Consider the following 18,566-nt stretch of genomic DNA (forward strand, 5'->3'; position numbering starts at 1 on the left):
TTAGTGATTTTCCCCAATAAATTTTAAGCGTATTCACCATTGCCCTGCTCCGTCATATACACTCAATAAATACTTGTGGAATCAGTGGATGAACCAAGTTCCACCATCTTCTTTTGCAGCTGAGAAAACAAGTACCCACAAGAAATTACTTGCCCTCAGTTATGTTATAGGTCTTTGTGAAATGATAAGGGAGTTTATTTATTTTTTACGTTTATTTATTCTAAGAGAGATTGAGAGAGAGAATCAGTGGGGGAAGGGCAGAGGGAGAGGGGGACAGAGGATCTGAAGTGGGCTCTGTGCTGACAACAGAGAGCCCGATGCGGGGCTTGAACTCATGCACTGTGAGATCATGACCTGACCTGAAGTCAGACACTCAATCAACTGAGCCACCAGGCACCCAGGAATTTATTTTTTAGTGCATAGTATCATTCCCTAATTTATACTTTTCAAACCTTCTGGTTAAGTTTTGAAACATGTTAACTTTTAAAATGGGACAAACCTGTGAAGTCAACTACTGTTCTAACTTTTTATTGTGAATATCTTCAAACGTATAGAAAAGTTGAAATAATAGTACTACACCCCTCTATTCTAATATATATGCCCTAATTGCTTGATCCCTTTATGTAATTTTTTTCCTGTGGTATTTAATAGTAAGCTTCAGGCACTGTGACACTTTACCCCATAGACTACAGTGTACATCTCCTTAAAAATAGACATGGGACACCTGGGTGGCTGAATCTGTTCAGCATCCCACTTTTGATTTCCGCTCGGATCATGTCTCATGGTTCATTGCATCCAGCCCCACGTCGGGCTCTGCACTAGCAGCATAGAGCTTATTTGGAATTCTCTGTCCCTCTCTCTCTGCCCCTTCTACGCTTATGCTCTCTGCCTCTGAAAGAAACATTAAAAAAAAATGACATTATTTTATAACCGTGGTACCATGGTCAAACCCAAGAAAATTAACAATAACTCTGTGATATCACCTAATATTCACTGTGTATTCAAATTCACTGAATTGTTGAATTATTTTAACTAAAATACAACTAAACGTGAATCAGATTATTTTTAAGTAGTGTTAATTTTTTTAATATTTGCTTATTTTTGAGAGAGAGAAAGAGAGAGGGCAAGGAAGGGGTAGAGAGATAGGGAAACAGAATCCGAAGCAGGCTCCCCGCTGCCAGCACAGAGCCCCATGCAGGGTTTAAACCCACAAACCTGGAGATAATGACCTGAGCTGAAATCCAGAGTCAGACACTCAACTGACTGAGCCACCCAGGCACACCTAAGTAGTGTTAATGTGTTTTTAAATTTTTGTTTAATGTTTATTTATTTTTGAGAGATAGAGAGAGCGTGCAGGCAGGGGAGGGGCAGAGAGAGAGGGAGACACAGAATCAGAAGCAGGCTCTAGGCTCTGAGCTCTCAGCACAGAGCCCGACATGAGGCTCGAACTCACGAGCTGTGAGATCATAACCTGAGCCGAAGTTGGCCACTTAACCAACTGAGCCACCCAGGTGCCCCAGTAGTGTTAATTTTTTAGTAACTTTTTTTTTTTAATTTTTTTTAACATTTATTTATTTTTGAGACAGAGAGAGTCAGAGCATGAACAGGGGAGGGTCAGAGAGAGAGGGAGACAGAGAGTCTGAAGCAGGCTCCAGGCTCTGAGCTGTCAGCACAGAGCCCGATGCAGGGCTTGAACTCACGGAGTGCAAGATCATGACCTGAGCTGAAGTCGGACACTTAACCGACTGAGCCACCCAGGCGCCCCAGTAACTTTTTTATTACTAAACAAAACACGTCCTTAAAGAACACACACAGGCACAAAGGAAATAAGTGAAAAATCAGAATGATAAATCTGGCCCTATCTAAAGTAAGTTGTTAACACCTTGATTATATCCTTCCAGATACTTTTCTATATACAGAAAAATTCTTCAGGTGGATATACAACAAATGTATTGTTTGGCTGCTTGCTTTTTCATTCAGCATATTGTAATCATCTTTATATATCAGTTAATAGACTTCTGCAGCATTTGAGCTATGAGTTATAATAATTTATTAAACCAGTCCCTTTTGTCCCTTTAGTCCCTAGGCTATCTAACATAGTTAGAAATATGTTATTCTTTTCTTAAGGCTTTTGTTACATATTGCCCTCTAGAAGGGCCATCCGTGTTATATTCCAATCAACATAGCTGAATACTTGATCCCTGCACTTTCTATGTCACATATTGTTTATGTGTATATGTCTTTTCAAAATTCCCATTTTTAAAAAAATTTTTTTAGATGTTTATTTTTGAGACAGAGCAAGAGACAGAGTGCAAGCGGTGGAGGGGCAGACAGAGGGAGACACAGAATCTGAAGCAGGCTCCAGGCTCAGAGCTGTCAGCACAGAGCCCGATGCCGGGCTCAAACTCACGAAACGTGAGATCATGACCTAAGCCGAAGTTGGATGCTTAAACAACTGAGCCACTCAGGCGCCCCTCAAAATTCTCATTTAAAAAAAAAATGTGTATTTATTTATTTATTTATTTATTTATTTATTTTAATGTTTATTTTTGAGACAGAGACAGAGCATGAACAGGGGAGGGGCAGAGAGAGAGGGAGACAGAATCTGAAACAGGCTCCAGGCTCTGAGCTGTCAGCACAGAGCCCGACGCAGGGCTCGAACTCATGGACCGTGAGATCATGACCTGAGCTAAAGTTGGACGCTTAACCGACCAAGCCACCCAGGCGCCCCTGTTTATTTATTTTTGAGAGAGAGAGAGCACAAGTGAGGGAAGGGCAAAGAAAGAGACGTAGACACAGAATCTGAAGCAGGCTCTAGGCTCTGAGCTGTCAGTACAGAGCCGGACACAGGGCTTGAACCCACGAACCATGAGATCATGACCTGAGCTGAAGTTGGATGCTTAAGTGACTGAGCCACCCAGGCACCCCCAAAATTCTCATTTATATAATATATATATATATTTTTTTTAAGTTTATTTATTTATTTTGAGAGAGAGCACATTCACATGCAAGTGGGGGAGGGGCAGAGAGAGGGAGAATGAGAATCCCAAGCAGGCTCCGTGCTGTCAGTGCAGAGCCCAAGGTGAGGCTCAGACCCACGAACCACGAGATTGTGACCTGAGTAGAAATCAAGATTTGGACACCCAACTGACTGAACCACCCAGGTGCTCCATCAATTATATATGTTTTTAATAAATGTTAACTTGTTTCAGTTTTAATTTACTTTAAATCCTAAAGAGGTTGAACATTTTATATTTAATTCTATGTCCTTTTTCTATTTGTGAATTTGTTTTGTTAGTAGTTTTAAATAATGATTTTCTATGTATTAAATATATTAACCCTTGATCTAGTTATTTTTTTTGTTTGTTACCAGCCTATTAGGTTATTAATGGTAGTCTCATATACAAATGTTTACAAGTTTAAAATGTTTAATGTAAAATCTGTGAATATTTTACTTTAATATCTGCCTTTTTTGTCCTGTTTAGAAAATCCTTCTTGGGGGCATCTGGGTGGATTAGTCAGTTAAGCATCCTACTGTTGGTTTCAGCTCAAGTCATGATCTCATGGTTCCTGGGATTGTTGCCCCCTGTTGGGCTCTGGCACTGACAGCATGGAGCCTGCTTGGGATTCTTTCTCTCTCTCTCTCTCTTTCTTTCTTTCTCTCCCCAGCTCACGGACATACACTTTCTCTGTCTCTTAAAATAAATAAAAGAGGAAAAAAAAAAGAAAATCCTCACCTGAAGCCGTATAATAAATACATAGTCACCTACATTTTCCTGACTACTTTTATTTTCTACTTTTAAATCTTGACTCCACATGGAGTTTATTTTAGTTTTAACATTTTTTTTCTAATGAATAGTTAATTGTCTCCACATTTATTGAATATTTCATTCTTTATTACTGATTTGAAATTCCACCTTCAAATCTTTGGACTTACTATTCTAATCTGTTGATCTCTATCTAATCCTACTGACAGTTCTATGTTCATTTATTTTCAATATTTTTTTAATATCTGGTAGACAAAAAAAATATTTTTTACCTTTCCTTAATATTCTGTTATTTAATTTCCTGGATTATCGTGTTTTTTTTTTTCCATTTTGACAATGATCGTGTTGGTATTTTGAAAGTGGAGAAAGGATAAATTAAGAGTTTTTATGTATCGGGCACCTGGGTGGCTCAGTCATTAAGCATCTGACTTCAGCTCAAGTCATGATCTAACAGTTCATGAGTTTGAGTCCCCCATCAGGTGAGCTCATGCCCCACTTGGCTTCTCTCTCTCTCTCTCTCTCTCTCTCTCTGCCCCTCACTCACTTGCACACTCTCTCTCAAAAAAATAAAAAGAAAAAGGAGTTTTTATGTTTTTAAAGATGAAATAATGTGTCTAATTTTTCCAAAGTGTACCATTTTACATTCCCACCAGTAATGTCAGTTCCAATTTCTTCATATCCTTGTCAACACTTTTATTATCTGTCTTTTTGAATACAGCCCCTTATGGGTATGAAGTAATAATTCATTACAATTTTTTTCTTTTTTCTTTTATTATGATTTTGATTTTCATTTTCCTGATGGCTAATGATGATCAGTATCCTGTCATGTGCTTGTGGGCCATTTATAGATCTTCTCTAGAGGAATGTCTATTTAGATCCTTTGTCCATTTTTTAAATTAGGTTATTTATCTTTTTATTATTGAGTAGTAAGAGTTCTTAATATATTCTAGATGCAAGTCCGTTGTCAAATAATATGATTTGCAAATATTTTCTGCTATTGTGTATGTTGCCTTTTCATTTTCTTGATGGTGACCTTTGAAACACAAAGTTTAAATTTTGAGGAGGTCTGGTTTTTCTGCTTTTTCTTTGTTGCTTGTGCTTTTAGTGTCATAGCTAAGAAACCATCACTTAGTCCAAGGTTATTTTCTTATAAGAGTTTTATAGTGTTAGCGCTTATATTTAGTCTTTGCACTTACATTTAGTCTTTGATCTATTTTGAGCTAATTTTTGTGTGTGGTATAGGTAAGGGGTCCAGTCTCATTCTTTTGTATATAGATATCGTGTAATTTTTGCTTAAACACAAAGAATATTTAACAACATAATTTAAATTATTTATGGTTTACTTCTTTGTTTAAGCAATCATGTGTTTATTTCAGATATTCAGAATTCATAATATTCTTACTAAGTATTAGAAATTGCTGTAAACTTTATTAAATAAGATAAATCTACATTATAGCTGTGAACTTTACCTAAAGGATATCCAAAAAACCTGTGTGGTTTTTTTTTTTTAGATTTTATTTTCAAGTAATCTCTACACCCAATGTGGGGCTTGAACTCACAACCCTGAGATCAAGAGTTGCATCCTCCTCTGACTGAGCCAGCCAGGTGCCCCAGGAACTTGTGTTTTATTTAAAAGCCTATGGGGCGCCTGGGTGGCTCAGTCGGTTAAGCGTCCGACTTTGGCTCAGGTCATGCATGATCTCACGGCTTGTGAGTTCGAGCCCCGCGTCAGGCTCTGTGCTGACAGCTCAGAGCCTGGAGCCTGTTTCAGATTCTGTGTCTCCCTCTCTCTCTCTGACCCTCCCCCGTTCATGCTCTGTCTCTGTCTCTAAATAAACGTTAAAAAAAAAATTTACAAAAAATAAAAGCCTACCTATCACTTTCTCCGTGTTACAAAAACTAAATTCATTTTGTAGGAGAAATGAATTCAGTAAAACCATTTATCTTTTTTATCCTATACATGTATATGAATCTGTATATTTTTCTAATGATGTTATAACATTTGTTTTCCTTTATTTGTCCAGACATTCATCACAACTTTTTTCAGTCTTCATATGAAAAAATATTTGGTTTTTCATATATCATATTAATTATTTTTATTTAAGACTTTGTTTAAAGACATAGCATATTGACTGCATATGTCCATCTATGCATACATATTTTTTAAGTGTGTTTTTTAAAAAAATTTTTTACTTTTCAAAAGACTAAGCCTTGAACAGGCGTTTCATGTAATAGTGACCATATAAACAATCTTTACTGAAAATAGTGCTTAATATCTAGTGGGTATTTGATAATATTTGTGTAATAAATGAGTGATGCCATGCCCAATGCTTTATTCATTTAATATATAGACATATACATTGTATATATTTTTCTCCTTTTGCACCTCCCAGATTACTTGGTCTGCTATGGAATTTGTCATCCGTGTTGATGTTGGTGCAGATTTAAAAATGGATGCTATGGCAGTGTTGTTTGACCAAGATCCGCATTAAGGAAGGCATTTTATGCTGTGACCTAAGACACACATAGAAATGACATTTCCACGAAGGAGTACTTAGCCTAGTATGCTTAATGCACTTCCGATATTTTCTAATCTATTAAATTTGACTTCTTTTTTTTTTTTCCTCTTCAATTGCTGATCTGGACCTTCTAAGTTGATTTCTTGAGTAACTGATGGGTTAAGGGGAAAACACTGTGCTAGAACAAACTATGCCCAAATATGTGGCCATGACGTATTACTACTGTATTTTGTGCAAGGTGAACCTCAGTGTTGGTAAGAACAAAGTCTTCATTATTTTAATAAAGAAAATCTAGTGTCACGAATTAGATTCTTTTTGGTTTGCTTTCCATTGAAGTTTAAAATTTGGTCTGATTCCTGGCGGGAACTCAGTTAATGTAAAAATAATAACCAAGTTTTTAACTAAATTATTAAAATTGTCAACTGATAATAAAAACAGACCACAGGGAAATATGGTTTATAAAGACATTCTTCATTTTCCTAAAACAGCATAAACATATTATGTCATTGGGTTAAAGCGTATTAAAAAAAAGTTCTACCCTGAATTCTTAAAAAAAAAAAGTCAGAAGCTTTTGTGTATTGAAATGTGTGCTAATTTTCTAGGTATTACCCAGCAGATTAGTATTCACTCGTAAAAAATGATTATAGAAAAGTATTGTCAAATAGAAGGCAAGAAAGTAATCTTATTTTTTAGTTACGAAAGACCTACATTTCCTTCCTTGATGTCATTACAGTGTGCAAAAAGGTTTGATGAACTGAGGAGCAGTGGCAGCTCACCTGTTGACAACCAATATAATCCCCTAATGGCTGCTGGAGAGAGTCCTGTGGAAACCTTAGCCACATATATCAAATCGTCACTTCTTGACATGCAGGGAGAATTTCAGGAAACTCCAGTTGGTCAAGATGCAGTTTCCAAAACAGGTAAGGTTTGAAAACAAAATATAGTGTTTGTCCTTATGATAATTTTGCAACATACACATTTCAATCAACTTTATTTACTTAGAGGCTAATATAAACATTACTGGAAAACCTATTAGTATTTGTATCTTCCTGAATTTTAGAAAATTATCTTTGCTATATTTGAAAAATGTTTTAGTATTATCATATAGGTCAAACTCTATTACCAAAAAAAAAGTTATTTATTATATCAAAATTTACTACTCCAGTCTGTTGGCCTAGTTATGTCATAATTTCAGAGATTTGTTGGCCTATACCTTCTACTTAATTTTTTTTTACTGAGGAAATGTTGCTTGTTCCTCATGTTATCTTTTTTTACAGCTATCTTTTATTGTAGTCAACAGTAGCTTCGAATACCACAGTGGCAGTGTAGAAAAGATCTTTTCTGCAATTATGTTGGAAATATTTACTGATTTTAGAAATCCTGAGTGTAGTAAATAACTTGAACCTAGCAACAGCAAAGTACCGATATAAAAACTTGCTTCAGGAAGAGAGAACTATATTGTTGGCTTTTGAACATTTGATCCCTGCCCATTCACACCATATCATTTTTTAAATCTTCACTGTAACGTTAGCAATGTGTGATCCTATTTTTGTACTGTTTTTTCCATATACCTTTAGAAATATTAAGGGAAATGCCACCTAACAAAGTGCCATCTTTAGCCTTGGAAACCATGCATTTACAGTATAACCATTCAGTAAGTAAAAACCCTTTCTCAGCTAGAAACGCTAACCTCCCCCTTTGTTTTTGTATGTGTTTGTTTCTGTATTTAAGGAAGACATAGTATAGCTTCCACAAGGAATTGTTCTTCAGAAAGTGAAAATTGTACTACTCGTAATGGTGGAGAAAAGACTGAAGAATCTGAAGGGTAGGAGGCTGGTTCTTTGCTAGATAACATTTAATATGAATATCAACTTTAAATTATAAAATATACGATTGGTGATTGTATACATCAGTTACCATAATTTAGGAATTTCACATTACACAATTGTTGAAACTGTTGGAATCAGAACAGTTCATGTGTTGAACTGTAACAGTTGCTTGATAGCTGAACATGGCTTATTCCTGTTATAATTAAATTGGACTACAGTTTTCCACATAAAAAATTCATTTTCATATTGTAAATATTAAGAATAGCCTCTACTAATATAAAACTTTGAAAAGTAAATTTTAAAACCCAAAGAAAAATCTCTGCCATTAATTCTCCAATTTTGGTAAAGAAACTAGATGTGTATTTTAGAGCTATTGGAATATAATTCTGATTATGGAAATATTAAAAATTAGAATATACCTTTCAGTATATTGCAAGTTTTGATTGTTTTGTATATTTTACATAAAATAAATTAACATATATTTTAAGTATTCACCTTGATGAGTTTTGGCAAATGGATACACCATGTAACCATCACACAAATGAAGATATAGAACATTTTCATCATATCTGAGAGTTCATTTCTGTATTTTCAGTTCTGATAGTTTTTTTTTCTTTTTTATAACAGCTTTATTCATATATAATTCATATATCATAAAATTTACCCTTTTGAAATAGTTCTGGAGATGGATGGTGGTGATGATTGCATGACAGTGTGAATGTACTTAATGCCATTGGACTGTACACTTAAAAAGAGCTAATATGACAGATTATATGTTATGTGTATTTTACTACAATAAACAAAAATTCACCCTTTTGAAGTGTATAGTTCAGGGATTTTTAATTTACTCACATAGATTTTTAACTGATAGTTTTGTTTGTGTATCACAAAATTTATCAGATAATTTTCTTGCTGGGATTGTCTAGTATTTCATACTGTAGATCTAAAATCCATAGAAACATTATGCTTCATTATACAAGCATACCTTACCAGCACCTGTTTATATTTTGACCATAATTTCTTTGGAAGAACAATTTGTGAAGAGTTATTTAAATTCCTTTGACCTTGACAATAGTGTTGGTTAATAATCCTTTATCTGGGAGCCCAGTTTTGTTTCAAATATGATTTTTTTGTATTAGAAAGTTATGAAGTTCCATTGAACACATTAAATTCATATTGTAGGACAGTGTGTCTCTTTTGATTTATTCTCTTTTGTAATGACATGAAAGTAGTTGTGGATCATGCTGATATTTCTTTTTGAGGTGATCTAATTTTCAAGGGAAAGTAAATTCAAGGACTATGTATTTTTTAAGCAGTCTTTCTGATGCATCATCTAAACTTATTCTTAAATTATTTTTAAAATATGTTAATAAACACATTGTAGTCTTAATTCTTTTAACTACATTTACTAATTTATATTTGATGAATGCATAGAAATAAACTTTCTTGCTGTTAAAAATAACTAAGTAGCCATGCTAATTTTTTGATTCTTCAATGAATGATTTTAACTGTTTTTCTTATTTATTAATAGTAATAAAATTTTAATATTTAATATTTATCTCCTCATACCCATAACCATGTAAAAGTACTGTTTTATGTTCCTCACAAGACTTAGAATATGTTATTTAATTTTTGTGTGTGTGAATTGGTATTAGTTTTTAAAACTTTGTTATTAACTTATAACTTGAAAACTAAACTTTAAACCATGTAAATTATGAGTCCTGTAATAAAAATATTTTTGTTTTTCTAATTTCTTAAGTTATTAGGCTTAATAAGCTTAACAGCTTAAGCTGTTAGGTCAATAACCTAACTAAATTTAGTCAAAATCTAAGATATAATAAGGTTAGCAAGATACTTTTATGAAAAATTCTGAATGTCAAATGCTTTCAAGTTTATTTATGGTCAAAACTTCCAAAAACATCTTGTTCTTGTACTTCCAATAAATGTCAGTATTCTTGGCTCCTCTTCTAAAACTCTAATAATTTCATTTCTGTGTAACATTTTTTATGAAGGCCAAACATGGTGATCCATGTATGTGATGAAGCAAAAAACTTGAAAGAAGATTTTATTTGCCCACGAGATCTCTTGATAGCAGAAATGAAGTACTTTGCTGAATATTTATCTATGGATGCCCAGCGCTGGGAAGAGGTGGACATTTCAGTTCATTGTGACGTTCACATTTTCAACTGGTTGATAAGATATGTTAAAAGGAACACTAAGGAGAATAAAGATTGTGAGATGCCCACTTTAGGTAAAAGACCATCTATTGCTTATTTTGTAGTGAAATTTATGTGTCACCTGGTAGTTGCTTCACACCAAACATGCAATGTGGAAAATTATTTGGACATTAGTATTTGTGCCTAGATTTAGTAATCACCTTTTAGGAAACTGATACCTCATCATTTTTAGTAGATTATAGTGAATGTATGGCAAGTGGACAGGTCTCTAGATCAGCAGTTCTCATTGTATGGTACATGGACCTCTGGAGTCCTGGAGATATTTGTTGTTGTTTTTTTTTTTTATTTTGAGAAAGAGAGAGAGAGAATGAGTGGGGGAGGTGCAGCTGAGGGGAGAGAGAGAGATTGAGAGAATCCTAAGCAGGCTTCATGCTCAGCGCAGAGTCCAATGTAGGTCTCAATCTCGCAACCATGAGATCATGACCTGAACCAAAATCAAGAGTCAGACACTCAACCAGCTGAGCCACCCAGGTGCCCCAGAGTCCTGGAGATCTTTTAGAAGGTTCACAAAGTCAAGACAATATATATAATAATACTAATATCTTACGGTCTTCTTCTTTGTTGCCATTTGTTCACATGGTATAGAAGTAATGGAGGGCACACATCTGGGCAGGGGCACCAAACTGTACTAGTGGTCATCATATTCTTGAATAACATGTGCTCATAGTTAAAAAGATAAAAAAGAAAAGAATAAATTCAGTCTCACTTTAAGAATGTCCTTGATGAAACAGTAAAGATGAGTAATTTGATCAACTCTTGACCCTTGAGCATGCATCTTTTCCATGTTCTGTGTGATGGCATGGGAGGTGCACTTCTGCACACTAGAGTGTGATGGTTGTCTAGAGGAAAAGCACTTGTGCAGTTGTTTGAGTTGCAAGCTAAACCAGCTGCTTTTTGAAAAAGAGAAAACCATTTTTACTTGAAAGAATGAGAGGCAAATTATGGTTATTCAGACTTAGGCAAGATATTTTCTTGAAAATGAATTAAGCTGAGCAACTGAAGGGAAACAACTGACAGTATTTGTTGTCAATAATAAAATTCAAGGTTTCAAGTGAGAGAGTATGGAAAACTTGTATCTGCTTCCACATGCTTGACAGTTTCTCCATATTTAAAAGACTTTTCTGATGAGACTGGTGGTGATATTAACAAATGTGAGAGAGAGATATATACATATATATATTAGAGAGTGTGTGTGAGAAAGTGGTAGTGGGGGAGGGAGAGAGAGAGAATGAGAATCTTAAGCAGGCTCCATGTTCAGTGCAGAGCCCAACACAAGGCTCAATCTCATGACTCTGATGTTATGACCTGAGCCGAAATCAAGAGTGAGACTCTCAACCGACTGAGCCACACAGGTGTCCCTTATATATATTGTACAATGAAATGTTTCAACATTTAGAAGATCTGCATAACTCAGTGAACCAATATTTTCCAAATGACAGTGCGTGATGTTAAAATCATGCATGGGTTAAGCAAAGATCCATTCAAAGTGCAAGATAAATCATTTGACTTTGAGATAACAGAATAGGAAAAGTTCATTGATATGACTTCAGATTCCATAACACCTAACCTTTAAAAGAAACTATCAGTTGTTGAGTTTTGATGGAACATCAGAGAAGACTACCCACAAACTGAATGTAGAAACAGATATAGAATCCAGCTATCTTCTCAAGTTGGATATCGAAGAAATTTGTAAAAAATGTCAGTGTTACTCTTGCTAATTTGTATTTTGGAAAATACAGTTATTTTTCATAAAGATATGTTATTATATAATGACTTTATTCTTTTAAAAGGAATTAAATATTTTAAATTTTTCCTGTTTTAATTTATACTGATAGTTCTAACCCATCTCAACAAAAAAGGGAGTCTTAAGATCAAAAGTTTGGGAACCAGGGATGCCTGGCTGGTTCAGTCATTGGAGCGTGCAACTCTTGGTCTCGGGGTTGTGAGTTCAAGCTCCATGTTGGGTGTGGAGATTACTTAAAAATACAATCTTAAAAAAAGTAAAAGTTTGAGAACTGGTGTTCTAGATGAAAGGAAGAATAATGAGTAATCTTTAGTCGGGTATAGCATTGTATAGGAAATCACACTTGTAGTTTAATAAAGTCTGTGCCTTAGAATTTGCTATTTGTAGCAGTCCCAAAATATTTTTAAATTCTTATTAGTAAATAAATCTATAGGGATAGTATAAACATTTTCTGAAGAAACTTATTATTAATAGATTTTAAGGATCAAATTAATGAAAAGAGATTTTGGTGGTTCTTAAATAAAAATTACAAGCTTGCTAAATAAAAATTTTCAGCCAGTTGGAGTCCATAGATTCCAGATCACTCAGATATGGTTATGTATATGTGAAATAAAAAATTAAAGTATGCAGGGAGAAAAAAAATGTTTTATCCAGCACATTTATGCATATAGTCAAGGTAAAAGAAGTGGAGCAAAACTAGTCACTCTGTAATCTTTGACCTTATATCAGTAGCTACAAACATAAACTTTTATAAAAGCAATCTTTATTCTAACCAGGAAAACCACCAGAATGCTTACTTAAATCTCTAATAATGCAGACAAGTGGTCTTAGCTGGAATGAGCTATATTACTCTTCCCTGAGGAATTTTTCATGAGGAATTTTTCACCAGTCCCCTTCACCATTTCTTTCTATCTGAGAGCCTTTAACCTAGCATTATTGTTTAAACAAAGATTGGAATTGCTTATTTTAATCATTGCATAGTCCTTTATTTGGAAGGATTATCTCAGTGCTATAATGGGAAAAATCACAATTTTTTTTTCCTTAAATATACCTCACAGGAGATGACTTAGGTTTACCAAAATAGTAGTGTCAACCAGCATTCCCCTTTCTCTGGTTATGCCTCGCCTCAGTTTGCCTTTAGGAAGTAACTTTAGCGCTTCTGCAGTAGTAAATTTTATGTTACCTTTTAGAGTCTTTTAAATAAATAATTGTTCATGACAAGTATTGTACTGCCTTTGAAATAACTTCACTAATAACAAGTGCTTTCATTAATCATTTAAAAGATTTTCTCACTATGATTTTTTTATGTGATAAATTAGAGTCTCAATTTTAATTACCTTTTTCTCTGATTTAGTTAAGCAGAAGTTTGCATGTGTCGTATCTTTAGCTGGAGTCTTTTTACTTAGATATAAATCTAATTATCGGGCAGATTTACTATGTGCTTTCTCTATACCCCATATTTTAACATTGCATTTTCTTTCTTTCGTGTATCTAAGCCATATGACGTAGTAATGTTATAATAAACTGCTCTTATAATGTAACATCCTCTTTTAAGGTGAGAAGGACCTTGTCCTGAGGAGATTGAGGTACAAATCAAAAGGAGAATTAAATTTTTTTCTTTTTTTTTAGAGCCAGGAAATGTCATTTCAATTCTTATTTCTTCAGAGTTTTTGAAAATGGATTCATTGGTAAGTATTAATAAAAGATCCAAGTTCTTTTATTCACCTATGCTTAATTTAACATACAACTTGATTTTTCCTTCAAGTGCCTAGAAATTTCTAAGACATCTTACTAAAATAGTTGTTAATTCAAGAGTGTGATTCTGTAACTGAACTAATAGGAATTTGCTTCGCGGTGAGTTAAGCTAAGAGCCTGCATCAGGTAGAGTTGTCACACAAAGGAAACTATTTGCAGCAAATAAGGAGATCATGGGGAATAACTTCCAGAGCTTTGACTCGCCAAGGAGGGGTGATCATTTTCTTTTATTTAGGGTTTAGGATGCACATTCATAAAGGGGAGCTCTGTCATACCAAGAAAAGGTATGACGTAGCACGGGCATCCTGTGCTATGTTAATGAAGCTTGTGCTTCACCTAGGATGGAAACTTCAATTTTATAATGAAACAGAGGTAACTGGAAGAGGGCAAGGTTCTATGGGTTTAAACTGGATGAGGTCTTGGGTTTGTTATCTTGGGTGAGGAGTGCAGGGCCTTGCTTACTTTGGAAACAGCAATGAGAGTTTTTACCAGTTTTAGGCCTGGTGGAGACTGTTAGTTTTGTGTTCCCTTTGTTCTCTTAAAATTCTTAACTGTTAAGGTCTTTGTATTTCTTTGTAATTCTGACACCTCCTAAAGGCACTTCTGTAAGAAGTAGTGCTTGGGCAAGTGGGGCACAGATCACAGAAAATATCTGGGGGCCTAAAATGACTTCTCTTGTGTCAGGAAAGCTTTGTCTCATCTTTCTTTTTCTAGGGATTCCTAACTCTTCTTACTTACAATTCCATTAGAATAAACTGCTCTTGTTCTGTTGGGAAGGGGTTAAACTAGTATGTATCATTTGTATATTACGTCTATACAGCAAACAATTTATCTTCAAGGAATAGCTTACTGGTGTATTAGATGAAACCAAGCAGAATTAGCTTTACTCCAAGATGGATTTTGCTGTAAAACCAAATTAAATGAAAATTAATTTGAATATATTTGTTCATTATTTAAGTAATTTCTTTAAGCATGTTTGGTTATTTGTGTCTTTCATTTACAAATCAGTGAATTAAAAACAAATACCCAAATACTAATATAATTGTATATGTATAAACCCAATGCTAATGTCTGTTGTTAAGGAGTAGTTGATAAAACAGAAAAGCACAGTATATACAAATACGTATCAGACTCTAACATTAAATATATTTGTTTCTTGGGGCGCCTGGGTGGCTCAGTCGGTTAAGCGTCCAATTTCAATTCAGGTCATGATCTCATAGTCCATGAGTTCGAGCCCCACGTCAGGCCCTGTGCTGACAGCTCGGGAGCCTGGAGCCTGCTTCGGATTCTGTGTCTCGCTCTCTCTCTGCCCCTCCCTTACTCGTGCTCTGTCTCTCTCACTCTCAAAAATGAATAAATGTTAAAAAAAAGTTTTTTAAATGTATTTGTTTCTTTTTATTTAATCAATTTCTTAATCATTCACATGTTTATATATGTTTGTGTTAGGGCAGAGTACTCCTTTGCTATATTAACAGATGTGAAGTTTGTTTAAAAATTTTTTTTATGTTTATTCATTTCTGAGACAGAGACAGAGCATGAGCGGGGGAGGGGCAGAGAGAGAGGGAGACACAGGATCTGAAGCAGGCTCCAGGCTCCGAGCTGTCAGCACAGAGACCAACGCGGGGCTCTAACTCACAGACCGTGAGATCATGACCTGAGCCAAAGTCAGTCGCTCAACCGACTGAGCCACCCAGGTGCCCCTGAAGTTTGTTTATTTGAGTGTTTAAGGTTTTGCTTAGTTCTCTGTATTCTTTCTATTCTTTAGTTGCTCCCTATTTAGTTGCTGGTATTAATTGTTCCAGGGAAGGGTTATAGAAAAAAAGCAGAGATGGAAAGAATCCTTAATGTTTGAGTTTTGAAATCTAAGCCCTAAAGCATATTTTTTTTTCCCATAACAAAATATTTGGAAGAATACATGATTAGCCAGAGCTACTTTTCCCCAACCCCAAAGCCACCTCAAAAAGTAAATAAATATACCTCAGGTTGGAGAAAGGGGAAGAAAGTCAGAAAGCAAGCACAACACAACTGAGAAAACCCTGAAGTGACTATATTTCTGCCACTCAGAGAAGTAGAGGCTTAAAATTGCCACTAAGTCTAGTTTTAGGAAATTACATATCTTGTATACTTGAGTTTGTGGACTAAGATACATACCTGCCACAATCATGAAAGATGCTCATTGCATTATTGTTTAAAGTGTGCCAGGAAAATTGAAGATTATTTTTCTAGCTTTGTATGGGTTTGTACAACTATGGCCTGCTGGCTCACTTTGGAACAGTATAGATTAGCCCAGTATAGATTAACCTGCATGCAGTTAGTGCCTAGTAATCCATGGATCTAGCTTTTAATGAATTTTATCTTTGAAAGGTATTGAAATGACATTGTCCTTCATGCTACTCTTTTCAACATTCATTTTCTATTCTTTTTTTCAGGTTGAGCAATGTATTCAGTATTGCCACAAGAATATGAATGCCATAGTTGCTACCCCATGCAACATGAACTGTATTAATGCAAATCTTCTCACACGTATAGCTGACCTGTTCACACATAATGAAGTTGATGATTTAAAGGACAAGAAAGATAAGTTTAGGAGGTAATTTTTTTAATTTAATTTTTAACCTAATGTTCCTGTTAGAAGAAATATATTTCTATTTCATTTTAGTGAAATATTCTATTTTTAGAATATATTTAGAAATATTTCTATTTTTTTAAAGTTTATTCATTTATTTTGAGAGAAGAAGAGAGAGAGCATGAGCAGGGGAGGGGCAGAGAGAGGGGGAAAGAGAGAATCCCAAGTAGGCTTTACGCTGTCAGCGTGGAGTCCAACGTGGGGCTCAGTCCCATGAACTGCGAGATCATGACCTGAGCCAAAATCAGGAGTCAGCTGCTTGACTGAGCCACCCAATTGACCCTCTGTTTTATTTTAAATGAAGTAAAATTTATCCAGAGCCAATGACTCTAGATAAAAATTAGTACTTATTTTTTACAATGTACATATGAGCATATCGTGTTAGTGAATTATTTTCAAAATGATTAAAACTGGCTTTATTATAAAGAGGAAGAGTAGTATGGGATAAGGTCGGCAGTTTAGGCGCTGTTTGAGTCACAGCAAAGAGAGTATACTTTATTCTAAATGTGAATGGGAACAGAGGAGTGGCATGATCTGTTTTTGAAGAGACCATCCTGTTGCTCTGTGAAGAATAGACTATACAGATGTGAGAAATAAGGAGACTGATGAGGAGAGGCTAGTGTGATAATCTGGTGAGAGATGAAAGAGTTTGGACTAGAGTAGGAGCAGTGGAGCTGGAAAGAAGTAGATGGATGCAGAGTGTATTATTAGAAATATCGACAGATTGCAAATGGAATAATGTGGGAAAAGAGTGTATCCTAGGATAATTACTAGGTTGAGGTTTAAGGTTGAGCAACTAAGTAGATGGTAATACCATTAATAGAGGAGAGATTGGGGTAAAGGGTTCAAGAGGTGGATTTGGATCTTATTGAGATTACTTAATATATTTAATACACTTTTTGGACATCCAGGCAAGATAGCAGAGGTAGGTGGATATATAAGTTTGAAGCTTAGGTCAGAGATCAGAGCTTAAAATAGAAATACAAGAGTAGATAGATTTGAAACCATGGAACTGGCTGAGGTTTCTTAGCAAGACCATTCTTTCTCCACTGAATTGCAGTGGCACCATGTGTTTCCAAACTCTCCATTTTGTTCTGTTGATCTCTTCTTTTTTTTAAAATTGAAATACAGTTGACACATAATGTTACATTAGTTTCAGGTTATAACATAGTGATTTAAAAACTCTATGCATTAAGCTGTGCTTACCACGAATGTAGCTACCATCTGTCATCTTACAATGCCAATACAATCCTATGACTTACTCATTTTGTAACTGGAAGCCTGTATTTCACCCTCTCCTTCACCCCTTACACCCCTTCACACCTTCATTCCCTTACCTCCCTCCCCTCCAGCAGTTTGTTTTTTGCATTTATAGGTCTGATTCTGCTTTTTATTTGTTCATTTATTCATTTGTTCTTTAGATTCCACATATAAGTGAAATCATATGGGATTTTTCTCTGACTTATTTCACTTAGCATTATACCTTCTAGGTCCATCCATGTTGTCACAAATGGCAAGATCTCATCCTTTTTATGGCCAAGTAATATTCCACTGTATATACACGTATACCGTATCTTTTTTATCCATTCATATATCGATGTACACTTAGATTGCTTCCATTGTTGGCTATTGTAAATAATGCTATAATAAATATACAGGTGCATATATGTTTTCAAATTAGTGTGTTTTTTTTTTTTTTCTTGAAGTAAATACCCAGTATTGGAATTACTGGACCATATGGTAGTTCTGTTTTCAGTCTTTTGAGGAACTCATTTCTGTTTTCCATAGTGGTTGCACCAAGTTACATTCCCATCAACAGTGCACAAGGGTTCCTTTTTCTCCACATCCTTGCCATCACTTGTTATTTCTTGTCTTTTTATTCTAACCATTCTGACACATGTAAGATGATATCTCATTTTGGTTTGGATTCACATTTCCCCCTCATGATTAATGATGTTGACATCTTTTCATGTCTGTTGGCCATGTGTATGTCTTCTTTGGGAAAGTGTCTATTTACTTTTCCAATCATTTTTTAATTGGATTGTTTTTTGGGGTGTTGAGTTGTATAAGTTTTGTATATATTTTGGAT

At 34.9% G+C, this 18,566-nt stretch overlaps 1 protein-coding gene across 1 annotated transcript in view; it reads left to right on the top strand.

Moving 5' to 3' along the window:
* Positions 1-18,566, top strand: part of SANBR (SANT and BTB domain regulator of CSR) — a 63,200-nt gene that overhangs the window by 6,062 nt on the left and 38,572 nt on the right. Inside the window, exons 3-7 of the mRNA XM_047069636.1 lie at positions 7,020-7,206; positions 8,018-8,111; positions 10,128-10,366; positions 13,726-13,784; positions 16,281-16,441. Coding sequence (XP_046925592.1) covers positions 7,020-7,206; positions 8,018-8,111; positions 10,128-10,366; positions 13,726-13,784; positions 16,281-16,441 — 740 coding nt within the window. The remainder of the gene's footprint in view (positions 1-7,019; positions 7,207-8,017; positions 8,112-10,127; positions 10,367-13,725; positions 13,785-16,280; positions 16,442-18,566) is intronic.

The sequence above is a fragment of the Lynx rufus genome, unplaced genomic scaffold, assembly GCF_022079265.1.
Source record: "Lynx rufus isolate CCGP_SWC_20201006 ecotype Redwood Valley unplaced genomic scaffold, mLynRuf1.p SCAF_8, whole genome shotgun sequence".
Taxonomy (NCBI): domain Eukaryota; kingdom Metazoa; phylum Chordata; class Mammalia; order Carnivora; family Felidae; genus Lynx; species Lynx rufus.